The 15,628-nt window shown below is 43.9% G+C and overlaps 1 protein-coding gene across 1 annotated transcript in view; it reads right to left on the bottom strand.

The window, feature by feature from the left end:
• bcl11aa (BCL11 transcription factor A a) overlaps nt 1-15,628 on the bottom strand; it is a 41,642-nt gene that overhangs the window by 25,443 nt on the left and 571 nt on the right. The window contains exon 2 of the mRNA XM_028422991.1: nt 11,865-12,317. Coding sequence (XP_028278792.1) covers nt 11,865-12,317 — 453 coding nt within the window. The remainder of the gene's footprint in view (nt 1-11,864; nt 12,318-15,628) is intronic.

The following is a 15,628-nucleotide window of genomic DNA, read 5'->3' as shown; positions in this document are numbered from 1 at the left end:
CATGCATCCCTGAGAGGCTTTTCTTTTTGTTTATCTCTCACTTTGTTTATTTATTTATTATTTCTGCTCTCTTGCCACACGGCCGGGGGGAGCGAGGGACCACAGGTGCTCGGGTGAATCCGATGGACATCCGCAATTTATCATTCATACGCCAGTGACGGCAGGCCAGGCCGAAATATGGCACGGTAAACACAAACCATAGATCATTCACAAGACACAGATACACACAGACAGCCGCACGTAAACACACACACGTGTGAGGAGCGCGCACACATACATAAAATATATCTTTGAAGACAGATGCTTTTATGCGTTGCACGGCGCCGGACATGGGTCACATCACAACATGCTTCTTTCAGCGTGGCGCAGATATCTTTCTCTCTCCGTCTCTTCATTCCACTTTATCTTTGTCTCTCTTTTGGGATGCTCATGTCTTCTAGTACATCTCTGACAATTCTATTAAGAAAAAATATGTCTGATTTGCTTTTGTTTCTGCTTCCTTGCAAAGTCTAATCACCACCTGGATTCCAAACAACTTCTGACCTTTGTTTTCTCAGGTATAAATACACTGAAGGCACGACAACTCCTACATAAACTCCCCTCCCTTAAACCCCCCTGCCTCCAAACTTTTTAATCCAGGCTTTAGAGGGATATATCACAGTGGGACATCACTGCTGGCCTGCATCTGCCAGAGTGAGCTGGGAGCTGATTTCTGTGTTTACATAAGATTAGAGCGCGGGGAGAAAAGAAGGTAGCCGATATGGTAGCTCCAAGCCAAGCAGCTCTCATTTTTAATGCAGCAAATGCTGCCACAAACAGCCTGCAGGAGAAGCTGGTGGTGGGGCGGGAGGTTGGGGACTCAGAAGAGATATAGCCAAAGGTAGGACCAGTAAGTAACACCACTTACAAGCCTCGGGGGGGAGTGCGTGTGTTTAAATTATGGGTGCAATGGCCTGCCTATACAGGATTTGCCGCAGCGGTCACTGATCTTAGCCACACTCCCAAATACCTTGATGCAAATACACACATGAGAAATGACTGGGGGGGAGTCACAACAGACAGGAAGGATTCAGACCGTGTGAGACAGACTTTAAAGCAGAACGGTTCGTTGGCATGACTGGAGGTACTATGACTACTCATACAAAACCAAAAGAACTGGCGAAGAAGAAAGAATAGATTTTTAAAATCAGGCTGCATGCTATGCAGCGCAACTACAACAAATGAATACAAGGAGAGATAGTAAAGCAAAAGACGGAGCCATAAACATATTTATGAAGGCAAACCTCGGTGCCGGCAACTCTGCAGTACAGTATCTCTACAGTAACCTACAGGTGACGTCACTGACACCTCGTCCATAGTTATATGCAGATGATCATATACAGCCTATAGTTGTTACACAAGCTGGCTGTACTGCATGTTTATGTGCAGTCTGTGTAGGTCGAGGTGTCCAGTTCACAGTTCATGTTGCATGTACTGTCAGGCCCTACAGAGCATAAAGTCCTCATACCTCATGGCATATCATATGGCACACACACTCACACAGTACACACCGGCTGACCCTTGGTAACCATGTGATACTTAGTGTACAACAATCCAGTCAAATATGAATTGAAATATCACATATTATACAAAGGGTAAAATCCACATATATACACAGTATACAGTGCAATTTTCTAGGTACTTTAATGTCTTTGCATAGAGGAAAAAACAGTTTTGCATGTGTCATCATCCAACAGATACTTTACTTCCTATGTGCAAATAAGGCTGAGAGATAAGCCTCAGTGTTTATGATCCACACACACATGCGTTGGGATGGGTGTTAAAGTTGACTAAAAAATGTACAAATGACCTGTTAAGGACCTTTCCTGGTATGTTTAGTCCTAATTTAGGAAGGTTCCCACCAACCATCCAGACCAAAGAATGCTACCAATGTACTTTTGAACAAAGCACAAATGAAGGACACAAAAACAAAGTAAATGCTTTCAATACCATGTAAATCAAAAGCAAAAGAACATCATGACAGAGAGATTTAAACTGCTCTGAACCGACCAAACAACCAAGAACGTGCCCTTGAGCAAGGCATCAAAACCCACTCAACCTGCTGGGCACCAGCAGTGTAAATTACAGTAACCCTCCCTCCCCTCCTGCTGTACCTCTTGACCCCTGGCTGCTGCTGCTGTAAATATCAATGTGCTCCTGCACTGTCAACTCATGCTCAGTTACACAAGCAGCAGTTCCACAAGGGTTAAAAATATGTATATTTTACTTCCTCCTGCTTTCTTTCTGCTTTGCCTGCATCTGTCCCATCTGTCTTTCTCTATGTGTGGTTTTCCTTCCCGCTGTCTTGCAGCCTCTTGAAGTGGAGGGCTCTGCAGGTCAGGGGCTTCAGTGGAACTCTGCTAACTTTTTTTATTTCCATTTCTGTGTCTATTTGAACTTTGCTGTTGTTGTTTTTTTTCCACTTCTCTACTTTGCTTCTTTAACCCTGCATGGCACAATTTCCATGCCAGCAAACCGGTCTGAACTGGTCTTGTTCAACTAGTGTGCATGTGTGTGTGTGTGTGTGTGTGTGTGTGTGTGTGTGAGACAGAAGGTGTGTATGCAGGTAGATAGAACTGTGGATGAGAGCTTACACTGAACACCAACAGTGGGTTAATATGCAGAGCAGGAGAGTACAATCGTGTGTGTGTGTGTGTGTGTAGCCCCCACCCATCCACACACACACACACACACACACACACAGCCCTATGACACCCGTCTCATCAAAGAGTTGGACGACATCCAAGTTCATCTGTTAATGGACAGTCACCGCCAGGACCCAGCCTTTCCTACCTCCTCTCTCTCTCTCACACACACACACCCCTATCCCCCCAGGGCACCCTACCCCTATGCCCCCCACCCCCTGTGACTCCCTCCCGCTTCAACCCTCCCCCCCCCCCGAATTTCTCTCAACACCTCTCCCAGCTTTGCAGATTGGGGCCAGCATTTTCTTCATACACCAAGATAAACATTGTGCGTGTCCCTTTGTCTTTTCTGTCTGGAGTGTTTTGCACACACACACACACACCAGACACACACACACACACACACACACACACCAGACACACACGCACCAGACACACACATTGGGAGTACCTTTGAACAGAGACTTTTTAACAAGGAAGAGACCACAAAAAAATCAAAACAGAAATGAAAGAAAAGCAAAAAGACGGGTTAGATTCTATTAAAGCACAGAGAAAGTGTGTGTGTGTGTGTGTGTGTGTGTGTGTGTGTGTGTGTGCGTCTGAGCGCTTGTGAGAGATCAGCAGCATTAACTAGAGTACAGAGCATGTTGAAACACATCTGTATTCCAATGGAAAACTGCAGCAGGGGAGAACAAAAAGAGAAAAGAGGAGGAGACTGACAAAGAACGACAGGACAGACAGAGAGAGGGAAATTCTTAAAGAGCAGGTGGAGGCACCTCTTCTGTTTTTGGGCTTAGGTTTTAAACACACACACACACACACACACACACACACACAAAAGAGTGTGTTTTTCCCTAGCTTATTTATCGCGGGGCAAAAGCTCAAGGAATTACAGTCTCTTTCGATATTTATTTAACAAGACGTCTTTATTTTAACTCTTTACTTGGGGAGAGGGTTGAATGGGGGGGGTGAATATTAGGTGTTATGGTTGGGTCAAATCTGATCATAAATGAATGTTTCAGCCTCTAAAGTTCCAGCTGATTTTTTCCCAGTTGATGGACAAACTTTAAACTTCAGATAGCCTTAATAGGAAGTAGTGTAAAAAACATGTTTCCCTTTAAGTGCCTTCATTTTAGAGAGTGATCATGTGTGCCCTGATTTCTTTCTGAAACAAGTTCATCTGAAGACAAAACTGTTTTTGGAAACTGAAAAATAGGCAGGATTGCCCGGCTTTCATTTTCCAGATGCTCATCGAATACATGACAAAATCACTTTATTCTGCATGTCTCTATTTAAAATAAAATGCCAAAACTAATAAAATAAAAAATTATAACTATTGTAACTATTTACATAAACAAGAATGTGTAAAAAAAAAATCTGTAAATCTCAGTGCAACCAACAAGCTATGAATGACTCCATGAGAGTCAGAGGTCATGTGTCAAAAATTCTGCAAATATCTGGACGATCCTCGGGCTTAGTGAAGAGCGGAATGAATCATAAATAAATATAAATAATTAAATATCTATTACATGTGTATTTTTGTCAAATCAATAATCAAAGATTTTGCATGATCAAGAGAACGCCATCTTCAACAAACTGTCATCAGTGTCAGTTTTCATATTGACCGCACAAACCAGAAATATTTGTGTTTGTTCATGTATTTAAACGAGCGCACACACACAAACAAAATGGCTAAAAAGTACATTCTTTATCAGTTTTGTGGGAATAAATTATCCATTAGATTTCATCATATCTTACCGGGGCAATTACATCAAGAAAATGATAGCGGGCATGGGATCAATTATGCATGCCCTTGGCCAAAGACCAAGCATCGGGCAGAAGGAGAGGGGCACACACACATGTGAAGAGGAGGAGGAGGAGGATCTCATAGATGTGGCCCATCAGTTCATCTTACTGCCTAAAAAGTTCATATGCTTAATAATTTAGCTGTGTTCTGGATACAGTTTCCCAGCTGAATATTAACAACTTTGAAGTGAGTAACAGCAGCCAGAGGTATATAGGATGTGTGTGTGTGTGTGTTTGTAAGGGGGCTAAAAGAGACCTCAGGAAACAGGCCTTGTGAGTCCCACTGGAGACAACCCCTCGAAACACACACACACACACATACACACACACACACTCTCTCTTCTTCGGCTGCGTCCATTACACCGCCGTTTGTAACATTGCTCATTTCTGGGCAATTAAGAATTCCTTTTCATCGCTATGTAGGTTCACATGTCTCCCTCACAGCACTTGTACACAAACATGAGGAAAGAGAGCGTGTGTGTTAGGGTGGTTAGGAAGGGAGGAGGAAACCGAAAAAAGCAACAAAGGGAACCAGAGAAGAAAAAGATTAGCGCCTGTGCACGAGTCGTTTGTTGTTCTCACTTTCTTAATTGTCCACCCTCATTATTAGATGAAAATTGATTTGTTTTATTGACTTTTGTCTTTTAGAACAAGCTTCTTCTTCTTTCTTCTTCTTTTTTGAGTACAAAGAAAGTGTGTGTCTGTGTTTACACACAGGTGCCTGAGAAACAGGCACATTTTTCTGCTGGGGGCAGAACAATGGAATTCATTTTCTTTGGAGTTTTTCATCCATGTTTACAGAGAAACTCACTTAGGAAGACGAATCACTGTCTCCAAAATGGCAGCCTGAGATAGAGTTGGGGGGGGGTATCTGACATCTGTTTGTTCAAGGAGAAACAGAAAGGGGGGGTGACACTAAGAATGAATAGAGAGCGGGAGAGAGGTGGGCATTGAGAAATCATTTTACCATGTCAGGACGGACACGTACAGGAGCGTGCCAGATGGTTTGCATTGGGTGTATTTTTTTTTGTGTGTGTGAGAGACAAGCAGTGTAATGAAGGAACAGACGAGACATCATGTAAATTAAATATGTCCAATCTCTGGCTCGCCTCTCAATCTTCACACAATTAAAAAAAACAACTTTCATTTATATTAGTCTAAAAAACACACCACACACACACACTCCAACCCTAGGAACACACACACACCCACACAAACACCCCTTGACATGCCGGCTCTGACAAGCGTGGCTGATGTGCACCTCGAATGCGCATGGTAATAGGCCAATCAAAAATGCAAAACAATTGGCAATTACTGTGAGGACCTAATGGTCATTAGAATTTACAACTAGGTAATGAACTAAAGTCTGCCCACTGCATGCATATTCATAAAGCTATTTGAGCTTTGAAGATTAAAGTAGCGCTTAAAATTCAAATAAGCCTCCGCAAATGATCGGGAAAAGTCGGTGCTGCTGCTGCTGCTGCTGCTGCTGCTGCTGGTGGTGGTGGTGGTGGTGATGGTGGTGATGGGGAACTTATACCTTATACACAGTGTGTGTGTGTGTGTGTGTGTGTGTGTGTGTCATTCTTTAAAAGCATTGTTAAACAGTCTCAAGGTCTGAAGACTTACAAGAGGAATTCTGTTGTTACTTCCATGGTATAAGGATGGACAATTTTTTCATATATATTTTGTAATTGAATTATAATAATCAATTATTAGATATATAATGAGTTCCTTCTAATTAGCTGTTCTGACTTGCACCCCTTATTGCTCTAAGGTTGCATATATGTCCTTTAGGTTCATGTATTTTTTCACTGTCTTCACCTGTCAATCATCTTCTGGCTTGTAACACATGAAACCTGTGGTGCATGTGTGTGTGTGTGTTTTTGTGCTTAAGGTAGGTGGGCTGATTTTGGAGACTAGAAAGGTGCTGGTGCAACAGACATGATTATTGTTTATATGATATTCACATACATGCAAAAAGCCATAAACAAAAAAAGGCTCCACAAATCCAGCAGTGAATTCTGTAGTGATTTATATATAGAAAGAAAAACAGCTGTGACGTCACATTTTACAGCTATTTCAGCAATTTTAAAGCACTACACTCTTTTCTTGGTTGTTTGATGAAGTGTTTGCTCTAAACATCTGCAAAAAGTGGCCAAAATGTAGTCTTCAGACTGTTCTTATCTGAGCAGACCTCAGACCTAAAAATATTCATTTCCTGTCAGATGCAAAAACAAAGCTTTCAAACAGTCAGAAACCTGGAGGTGATGATTAGGATTTATTACATAATTCTTCAAGGTTATCCTGTAAATATAACTCTGATAATAACTAGACCGGCCCAGTGCTGTGAATGACTGAGCTCTTGTTCCTTGTATTTCCTGGTGCAGAATGCAGCAGTGAGAGTGCATGCTTGTCTGGCACTGTTGCAATGAATTGTGCTTCCTTATCAAAAATACAGCGTACACATAAAAACACAGGTTTGGCATTAAGTGTTTCTGCAGAAAAAAAAGAGAGAATGTAAGTGAAGAAACGGAGAGATGCCAAAATAAAGACTGGTCCGAGTCATACAGAGCTCTATGTGTGTGTGTGTGTCTGTGTGTGTGTGTGTGTGTGTGTGTGTGTGTGTGTGTGTGTGTGTGTGTGCTGCTTTTCTGCAGTTGTAGTAGCAGTTCGGCCAAATGGGGAACATGAAACCAGAGTGAAGAGCCAGGCCCTCCACACATATGGACACACACACACACTCCGGCCACACACACACACACACATTGCCAGCTCAGCTCTGGCACACTTTACAAAGGGATGTCCTCCACACACACACACACACACTTTCATGTTCACTTGTGACACTAAAACACTGTAATCATGAAAGTCGTAACATGAATGAACAATTTCTAGCCAGATACATATATGTGTATGTGCTTGTGTGTGTGTGAGTGTGTGTGTGTGTGTGTGTGGTGTATACAGCCAGTCTGTAATCCAGTGGCCTATATAAATAAGCTTTGTAGTGTATAAACAGTTTTATGAACAGGCCTGCAACATAATAAGAGAGCTGAGCTACATGTGCGCCCTCTGAGCGGAGTGTGTGTGAGAGCGCACAGGAATAAACACACACACACACACACACACACACACACACACAGAGCAAGAAGCCAAAAACAGCAGCTTTCCCTCTCACCACGAAGAAGTAAATGTAGCGTGGATGTCGAATCGCTCGCATAAACACAAAGAGCCAGATCAATAAACAATCCTCCATCATACAGCGCGTACAGTAGTCTGCTCGACGTCACGGCCGTCACTGACGCACTGTCACTGCTGTAAATATGGCAGACTGGGAAATAACGCAGCTCTATATAACGTCTCATTGTGCTGTCATTGTTTTGGAATGGTTTCATTGGCCGCAATAATCCGGGAGATCTTTTTTTTTTTTTGACAGATCCGTCTCTCTGTTTGCCCCGGTCGTTGCTGCGGTGGAGTTGTCTGCACCACCGCGCTTCCCAGGGATCAGCTGTCAATCAAAGCGTGTGGGCAGAGTGACGTCTTTGCCTCCGATTTTTTTGTTTGTTTGTTTTTTTGATGTTTTTGTCTATTCATCTATGGTGGTGGTGGTGGTGGTGGTGGTGTGGAGAGCTGGCCATGCTCTATTCTTCGTCTTCTTCTATTTATTCCCAACCCACCGCATCCATGTGAAAACGCATCACTTGCTGTGCACTCACACCAGGAAAAACACTGCAGCTATATTAAATTTGCACTTCTGCTACAGCAAATCAAGCAGCTATTGACTTCAGAGAGAGGTCAAAGGTCACGATCTGAGCAGGAGTCCTGACTCTATTACAAGTCAGTGCTGCATGACTATTTGCATAACAGGTAACCACGGTGACATCATCATCAAGCGCAATATTAAAAAGCTTTCTAAAAGAAGATTTGATTTGGCTGTGTCTGTGTGTGTGTGTGTGCGTGCGTGTGTGTGTGTTACCAAACAGGATACTGGATAAATCAACAGGCGCTGGAGTTAGAGCGCACGTGAATTGCTTTATATTCTTTTTTTCTAGCTTTGTTCTGTCTGCACTGGAGACATGCCGTTAACACTACTAGACAGAAGACACAATACAGCCTCTTGGCCTTGGTGCTGGATTATTAGCTTTCCCAGTAGCCATGCCGCACGTTCATTTTGCACACATCAACATGTTTACATCTGAAACGCCGACACAGCCACATTCCCGCTTGCTCCAACCGGCCGGCGCTCCAGTCCACTAAATAAAATGGTATGTGGTTAAAAACAGAACGAGAGAAAGATGGACATAAAGAGAGAGAGCAACAATGGATTAGTAATGGCAGCCAGCCTGTGAAATCTCTTTGTAATGCTCGCTGGGATGTGCCACAGCATGAAACACACACACATACACATGCACACAACATACTGTAATTGATTCAGTATCAATTGGCTGTCCTGGATTTGCATTGACTGCTAATGTTGCAGAGAGAGAGAGGGAGAGAGAGAAAGAGACATGAGCCAAAAGAGGAAAAAAGAGGAGAAGAGGAGGGAGAGGACAGACATGAGAGCGAGATCTGACACCGAGCCAGACAATGAATGGGTGTTAAAAATGCACTAATGTGTATTGAGGTGCGTAGCATTAGCCAGTGATGATAAGCTAATTGCTAATCAGCGGATCATAGACTAACAACGCTCATGTTACAAGGCTTCAAGCCAGGGAGCGCTGACCACACTGAAATTTGGCCAAAAAAAAGAAGAAGAAGAAGAAGAAATATTTCATCGTGATGATGTTCTTGTAGTGATAATATCAGTGCTAATGAGCTAATATTGATAGGCTAATTCAGCTTATCACCCAATGTTTCTCACTGGTCACTCATTCTTCTGCACTGTGGCTCATTAACACACATATTATTTTGGGCTGGTTTCCCCACAGAGGGAAGGGATTCAATTCTTCAAGCTAATTGTGAGAAATCAGCTGGAAACTGGACAGTGAGGATTATATGTTTATTGTGAAAATAATCCACAAAGAATTCAGCCTAAAATTTCAATTTTCACGTTGAGAAATTTAGTTTCAATAAAAATAAAAAAAATCTACACACAAAAAAACCCTCTCTCTCTTGAGATATTAGCGATGCTGTTTCTGAATGAGGGGCGCCTCAGGGATTATAATCAGAATTTTCATCTCAGTCAGGGATTAATAGAATAAATGGAAGAGAGAGAGAGAGGAGAGTATGTGTGTGTGTGGTGTTAGTGGGCGAGTACGCTGGCTTTTTGCATCACTGATCAGCATTTTGCCTGTACGGAGCGCGCTCTCTCTCTCTGTCTCACACACACACACACACACAGGTAATGTCTCCTCAGTCAGTAGCTGTTTGATATGTAAATAGCAGCGTTCCGGCACAAGTCCGACGCTTTGTGTTCCTCTGAGCCCTCCGCAGCAGCCGAGCCGCTCTGCATCTCTCTGACCAGATACATATTTTACAACAAGCAGCCCATCACATTATATAGGCAGATACATGCAGGAAAACATAAGCAGATATAACAGAGACGGCGTGTACATTCCTTGTAATATGAAATGAAAATGTATCATATATTAGATGATTAAAATCCTCCTAACAGAGTGAGGATGAAGAGGCTGTGGGTATAGAATGTGTGGATGAAAGCAGCATCTGTTGAGTCTTTATTCTACATAAATAATGGCGGTTGTGATGTCCCAGTGTGTGAGCAGAGGCCACAGCGAGACACACAAATAAGAAACACACATGCATTCCATGTCATTCCAAAGGCTAAAAACTGCAGCTGAAATTCCAAGAGATTAGGACTATTTTTTTCTGTCTTTCACATATTTACTTCGCCGTGACAGTTTGAGGTCAATTAGGATGAAAGCTGAGGTCGGGATTGGGAGGAGAGGCAGAAAAAAACACTGGCTTTAATTATATCGGAGTGGATGTGTGAGGTGTGTGAGGGTCCAAGACGAGGAAGCAAAGATAGAAGGGGAGGGTGGGGGGGCGTTTGAGTCTTTAAAAATAATAATGCTTGGCCTCGTCCGCTGTTCGACTCAACATCAGAGAAGATATATGACGCTGCTCTCCTGTTTTCTCCTCCTGTCTGAGAGTACAGCTGTTCCTACCAAGACGTTCCCACACACAACGCTATTGAGGCAACCAGACGCCTGTATTATGATGTAAATCGCTCTAATAACCCAGTTTAGCTGGTGAGTGTGTCTGTGAGAGCGAGTGTTTGTGAGTGTGTGTGCGTAGGAGTGTGTGCTGAAACATGCTATAGATGTTACAGAAAAACACGCACACACCTCCGTAAAGACAGAGGTCAAAGGTCATCTTTGATTGACAACAATCTCCTGTAAATTTCCTGCAGCAGTGTGGATTCCTGTGTGTGTTTAGCGTATGTGTGTGTGTTTCATCTTCTTCTGTTTCCTTCTCTCTCTCTCTCTCTTTCTGTAACGGCTAATTTAGTGCAGGCGGCCCGCCACTAAAAACTACTGCTAATTAAAATGCACAAGGAAGGGGGAAAAAATGGCGCCGCAACAAATAATTAGTGGTGTTAAGACGCTTTAAATAAATGACTTTCCTTCTATGAGCAAAACTATCTTTTGCCTCTGGTTTGATTCATGCTCTGGGAGAGGATAGAGGAGGAAAAGTGTTTTTTTTACCTATGAACTTTGGCAAAGAGTGGGAGCGATGGAGAGCTGGGCTGCATTCGGTGAGATGTGGCAGTAGAAAGGGGAGGTGGGGGGGGGTAAACCACAGTGAGAGTAGGACACATCTGCTAGGGCCACATGAGAGAGATGCACAAAGACGCACACACAGAAAGATCCCACACACACGTTACGCAAGAACACACATTCTGTGCACCCAATCCCAGGAAGAGCCTGCAGTTACTCCCCAGACTGAAAGTCACACACACACACACACTTCAGCCTGTGATGCTCCCTCTACACACAGCGCTGACCAGTGACACCACAAAGTCAAGGTCACCCGTGTCTCTTTGCTACTTGGCCAGTGGGATTTGGTCACCGTGGCCAAACTGGGAAAACACACACACACACACTGGTTTCAGCAGGAAAGGACAATCGTGGCTTAGTATCTGTAAAGCCAAGCAAGTGTGTGTGTGTGTGTCTGTCAGGACTGGGGTATGTCCTCCCCACCAGTGACGTCCCTCTATGTCTGACAATATCCTAACCCTCAAACAGCCAATAACATTTATTTCTTCAACCAGAACAACCAAAAAAAATCTCATGTTCCGAACTATAGTGAACACACACAACAAACAACAGTACATGCTGAAGCTCTTCTGTGTTTAAGGCTCTATTTTCTAATCCAACACAAGTGATGCATGTATGTAGGTGTGAAAGCTGGTACCTGGGAGGGGCTCCTGTTTGGGGCAAATCCCCCGAGGCGATGAAAACCGATCATCATCTTCGTCTGCCAGCGTGGCCTGGACGCCCACTTCCACAGGCCTCCTGCTGCGCAGAGAGCCTATCGCGGGCGAAGGCGTGAGGGCCAAGCCTGGAGAGGGCGACGGCGGCTTGTCCAGCCCCCTCCCAACGGTCAGGCAGGGTGGCCCGTGGCATCGCTTCCTCTTGTGCTCTATGAAGAGCAAGATGTCCGCCAGGGGGAAGGTGGCCTGGCACTGGCCGCAGGTCAGGAGGTCCTGCTCCAGGGAGGGGTGAGCGTCGTGACCCAGCCGGGCCAGCCGGCTCACAGTCGAGCCCGGGTGGTGCCCGTTGAGGCTACCGCTCTCCTCCGAGTGCTCCGAGCAGCGCTCCGACAGCTCCTCCGATGAGACGACGGCCGTGGAGAGGGGCTCGGCTGCTGGCAAGGCAGGGAGGGAAGAAAAGAAGAAGAGGGTGGGGGGAGGAAAGAGGGGAGAGGGAGCCAAAAACAGAAGAAATTAGAAGGTGACACTCTCAGCAGAAACACAACAACCACATGTTTACATCTTCCTTTTTCTCAAACCTATTGATATTTGAGGCGAGAATCAGAGGCTGACGCACAATGTGCCTTGTAATGAGACAAATGCATGTAATGCTGGATAAATGATTACAATGCAAGCTGATCTGGATCACACATCATAAGAATAAATAGTGGGAAATAATATCCAGGAAAGTTGCAATCAGATGGCTCAAAGATAACAATTTTACAGCCAATGACAGAGGAAGCTTAGAAAATGATGGTTAAACACATGTGTATGAGTTTGACTTGTTTGTAGAGGGTTTGATCCTGTAATCAGCAGACGGGATGTGCAACTTATGTGCACAGTGTGTGTGTGTGTGTGTGTGTGTGTGTGTGTGTGGTAGAGGAAAAACTCGATTACACGTCTGACTTATAGTTCTTAGATACTAGCTTCTTGTACAATGGGAAATCGCCCCAAAATGAGCCGTTCAACCCGATTCCTCACCCCTCCGAGGCCGGATTAAGTCCTGACTAGTTTTTTTTTAAAGAAGCCTTTTGTGGAGCCTGGACTCATCCTGCAGTGAAAGGGGAGAGGATGGCGGTCGGCTGAATTAGGGAAGCGAAACGGGAGAAGGTAATTCACTGTCCCTCTTTTTTTTTTTTAAGAAAATCTTCCAGTCCAAGGTGAAGAGTCTGACTCTGCGCTAGCCGCCTAATGCATGTTGACCTTCTTTACTCAGCCGCCAATTTCACATTTTAATGAACTTAAGACCACTGAGAATCAAAAAATAGATTTTAATTTTCACTGTCTGGGTGATTGGTACAGATTTTGTCTGATAACAGGGATAGGACTCCTGCGCATGTGTGTGTGTGTGTGAATGGATGGAGTGTGTGAGATGAAGAGAGAGAGAGAGAGAGAAGAAGAAGAAGGGGGGGGGGGTCTGAATGTGGACTACTTCCCCTGAAGGAAATATGATTTGAATGCCGCAATTCTGCGCGACATCTGTGCGCAAACTGGGACATGAAGATAACATGATAAATTCCCGATATGCACCAAAAACACAACTAACCCCATCAACGCCCACACATGCACACACTTTCTTCCTCCCCTTTCCCTCCCCACCGTTTTTTCCTCCTCTTTGATTTAACTTCAGGTCAACACAAGTTACACAACAGCTTACAGGAGGGGGGGGTATTAAATTCAATGGATAAACAACAATAATAAAATGGAAGAAAAGCTGCATAAGCCCCTCACCTTTAAAGTTGGACTCGAGAGTGGATATCTGGGCTATGAGAACACATTTTGTTGGATTTAATGGAGCATGAGGGAGGTGGGTAAATATAAGATTTTGAAAAAAACTACAAGCAGGTGCAGCATGCCTACACAAGACGGAAACACATAGAAAGTCTGAATTTTTGTAACTGATTTCTTTTACATCAGTGCAGCACGAGCAAAAAGGGGAGGACTATGTGTCACTAAATTCACACATCAAAACATGCATTTTTAAAAGGACATGGAAATTAGAAACAATTTAAACCTGTCCTCTACAACATACAAACCCATCATCAACTGCCCCAAAATAAGCTGCACATTTAAACAATATTTCCAGCCCAGCAAAACACTCACACACACACACAAAATGACTGATAATGTAAAATAATCAGAACTGTAGCTGTAACATTGTTGGGACCTAATATTAGGGATGTCATATTTTTCTTTTTGTCTGATAGTGCTGCACAATGTAGTAGAAACGACCTCCTTTAAATATAGAATTATGAGAAAAAATATAGGAAATGAAAATACAGGTGTTAGAAAGAAGAACTATTTAGAGTTTAGTGTGCAAATTTAAAGTGTGTGTATGTGGTGTAAGGTTGAAGGCAGATCTAGATCCTGACTACAGCCTTGGTCTATGTAAGAAAAATGAAAAAGAAAGTGAAGTTTGAAGTGATGAAGAGGGATTGGAAATGTTGCGTGTGTATGTGCCTGTGCGTGGAGAGGGGTGGTGGAGAAGGTGGGGTGGGGTCTCCTCCCTCCATTCTTTTCTGCCCCCTCCTCCTTTCCTTCCCCATGTCTTGTACACTCTCCCTTTATTCTAAAGAGATTGCCAAATAGTAGCCCGTGTAGATAGGGGTGGCGGTGAAACTCATCAGGTTCAAGTTCAGAGCTGGATTTTCTGATCACGCTCTGCCTCCTAGCGACGGCACACGGCCATGGTGGCTGCGCTGTCACCCAAGCAGACACACACACACAGTAGCACGGGCTCCCTCTCTCCCCCCCTCTCTCACATTCACTCCGAACCAAACACAGGCGACTGCCAGTCAACATACCGAAACATAATTAAGCACCGATGCGTAAAGATGCCCAAATATCTTCCTTATTTTATGTTTGAGCCGCGGAAACGCTGCGAGCTGGCGCACCGTGGACGGCACATGGTGCGGGGATAAACGCCACTTTGCCCTGCAGTTTCCAAACACACTCTGTGTGAGCTGTTTGAGTGTGTAAATAAATGAAATAATAAGAAATTGTTATATTTATGTGTTGTGCGTAAAAGAGATTCTCTTGAGTCCATTTAAACATTTTTGGAATCTTGTCGCCTTTCCTTGCGTGTTGCAGCAGCAACACTGTCATGAGCTGACATTCATGTCTTACCTTAACTGTGCGTAAAGCTTTGGAATTTTTTTAATATGTCCAAATTTGGCTTCTTTCTTTTTTTTGGAGAAAATATGAAAAAATACGCTGCTGTCCTGTTGCTGTGTCTCTAACTCTGAGCTGCGGAGGATCTGCAGGCTGATTCAGGAAGAAAGCCTCTCGTCTAAACTAAACATCAATAAACAGCCTTTACATAAGAGGCACTATGATTTTAAAAAGTGTGTAACAATAAATCGATTTGTGCTGCCTCTAATGCTGAGCTGATGATAGAGGGAGGCAGTTGTAAACAGTCGGACACGAGATTTTCCCCCCTCGATCCAAAAATCCACCTCCAAGTTTTTTTTTCCTGAAAATAATCCAAAAATAGAACGACAGCGAGCAGATGAATAAGCTGCCTGCAACTATCAGGCAGAGAGAGAGAGAGGTATTCCGGGGGGTGATTTTTCTCCACGGAGCTCCGCGGAGAAGGACGCGCTCTGCTACCGGGAACCCTGTGCGTTTCCACATTGACCGGGAGCGACCGTGGGGGCACCGGAGCCACATCGAGTGCATTTAAACAGCCTATCAATGCACATTCTCG

This window comes from Parambassis ranga, chromosome 15 (assembly GCF_900634625.1).
Source record: "Parambassis ranga chromosome 15, fParRan2.1, whole genome shotgun sequence".
Classification (NCBI taxonomy): Eukaryota; Metazoa; Chordata; class Actinopteri; family Ambassidae; genus Parambassis; species Parambassis ranga.
This window is presented reverse-complemented; position numbering and strand designations above follow the sequence as displayed.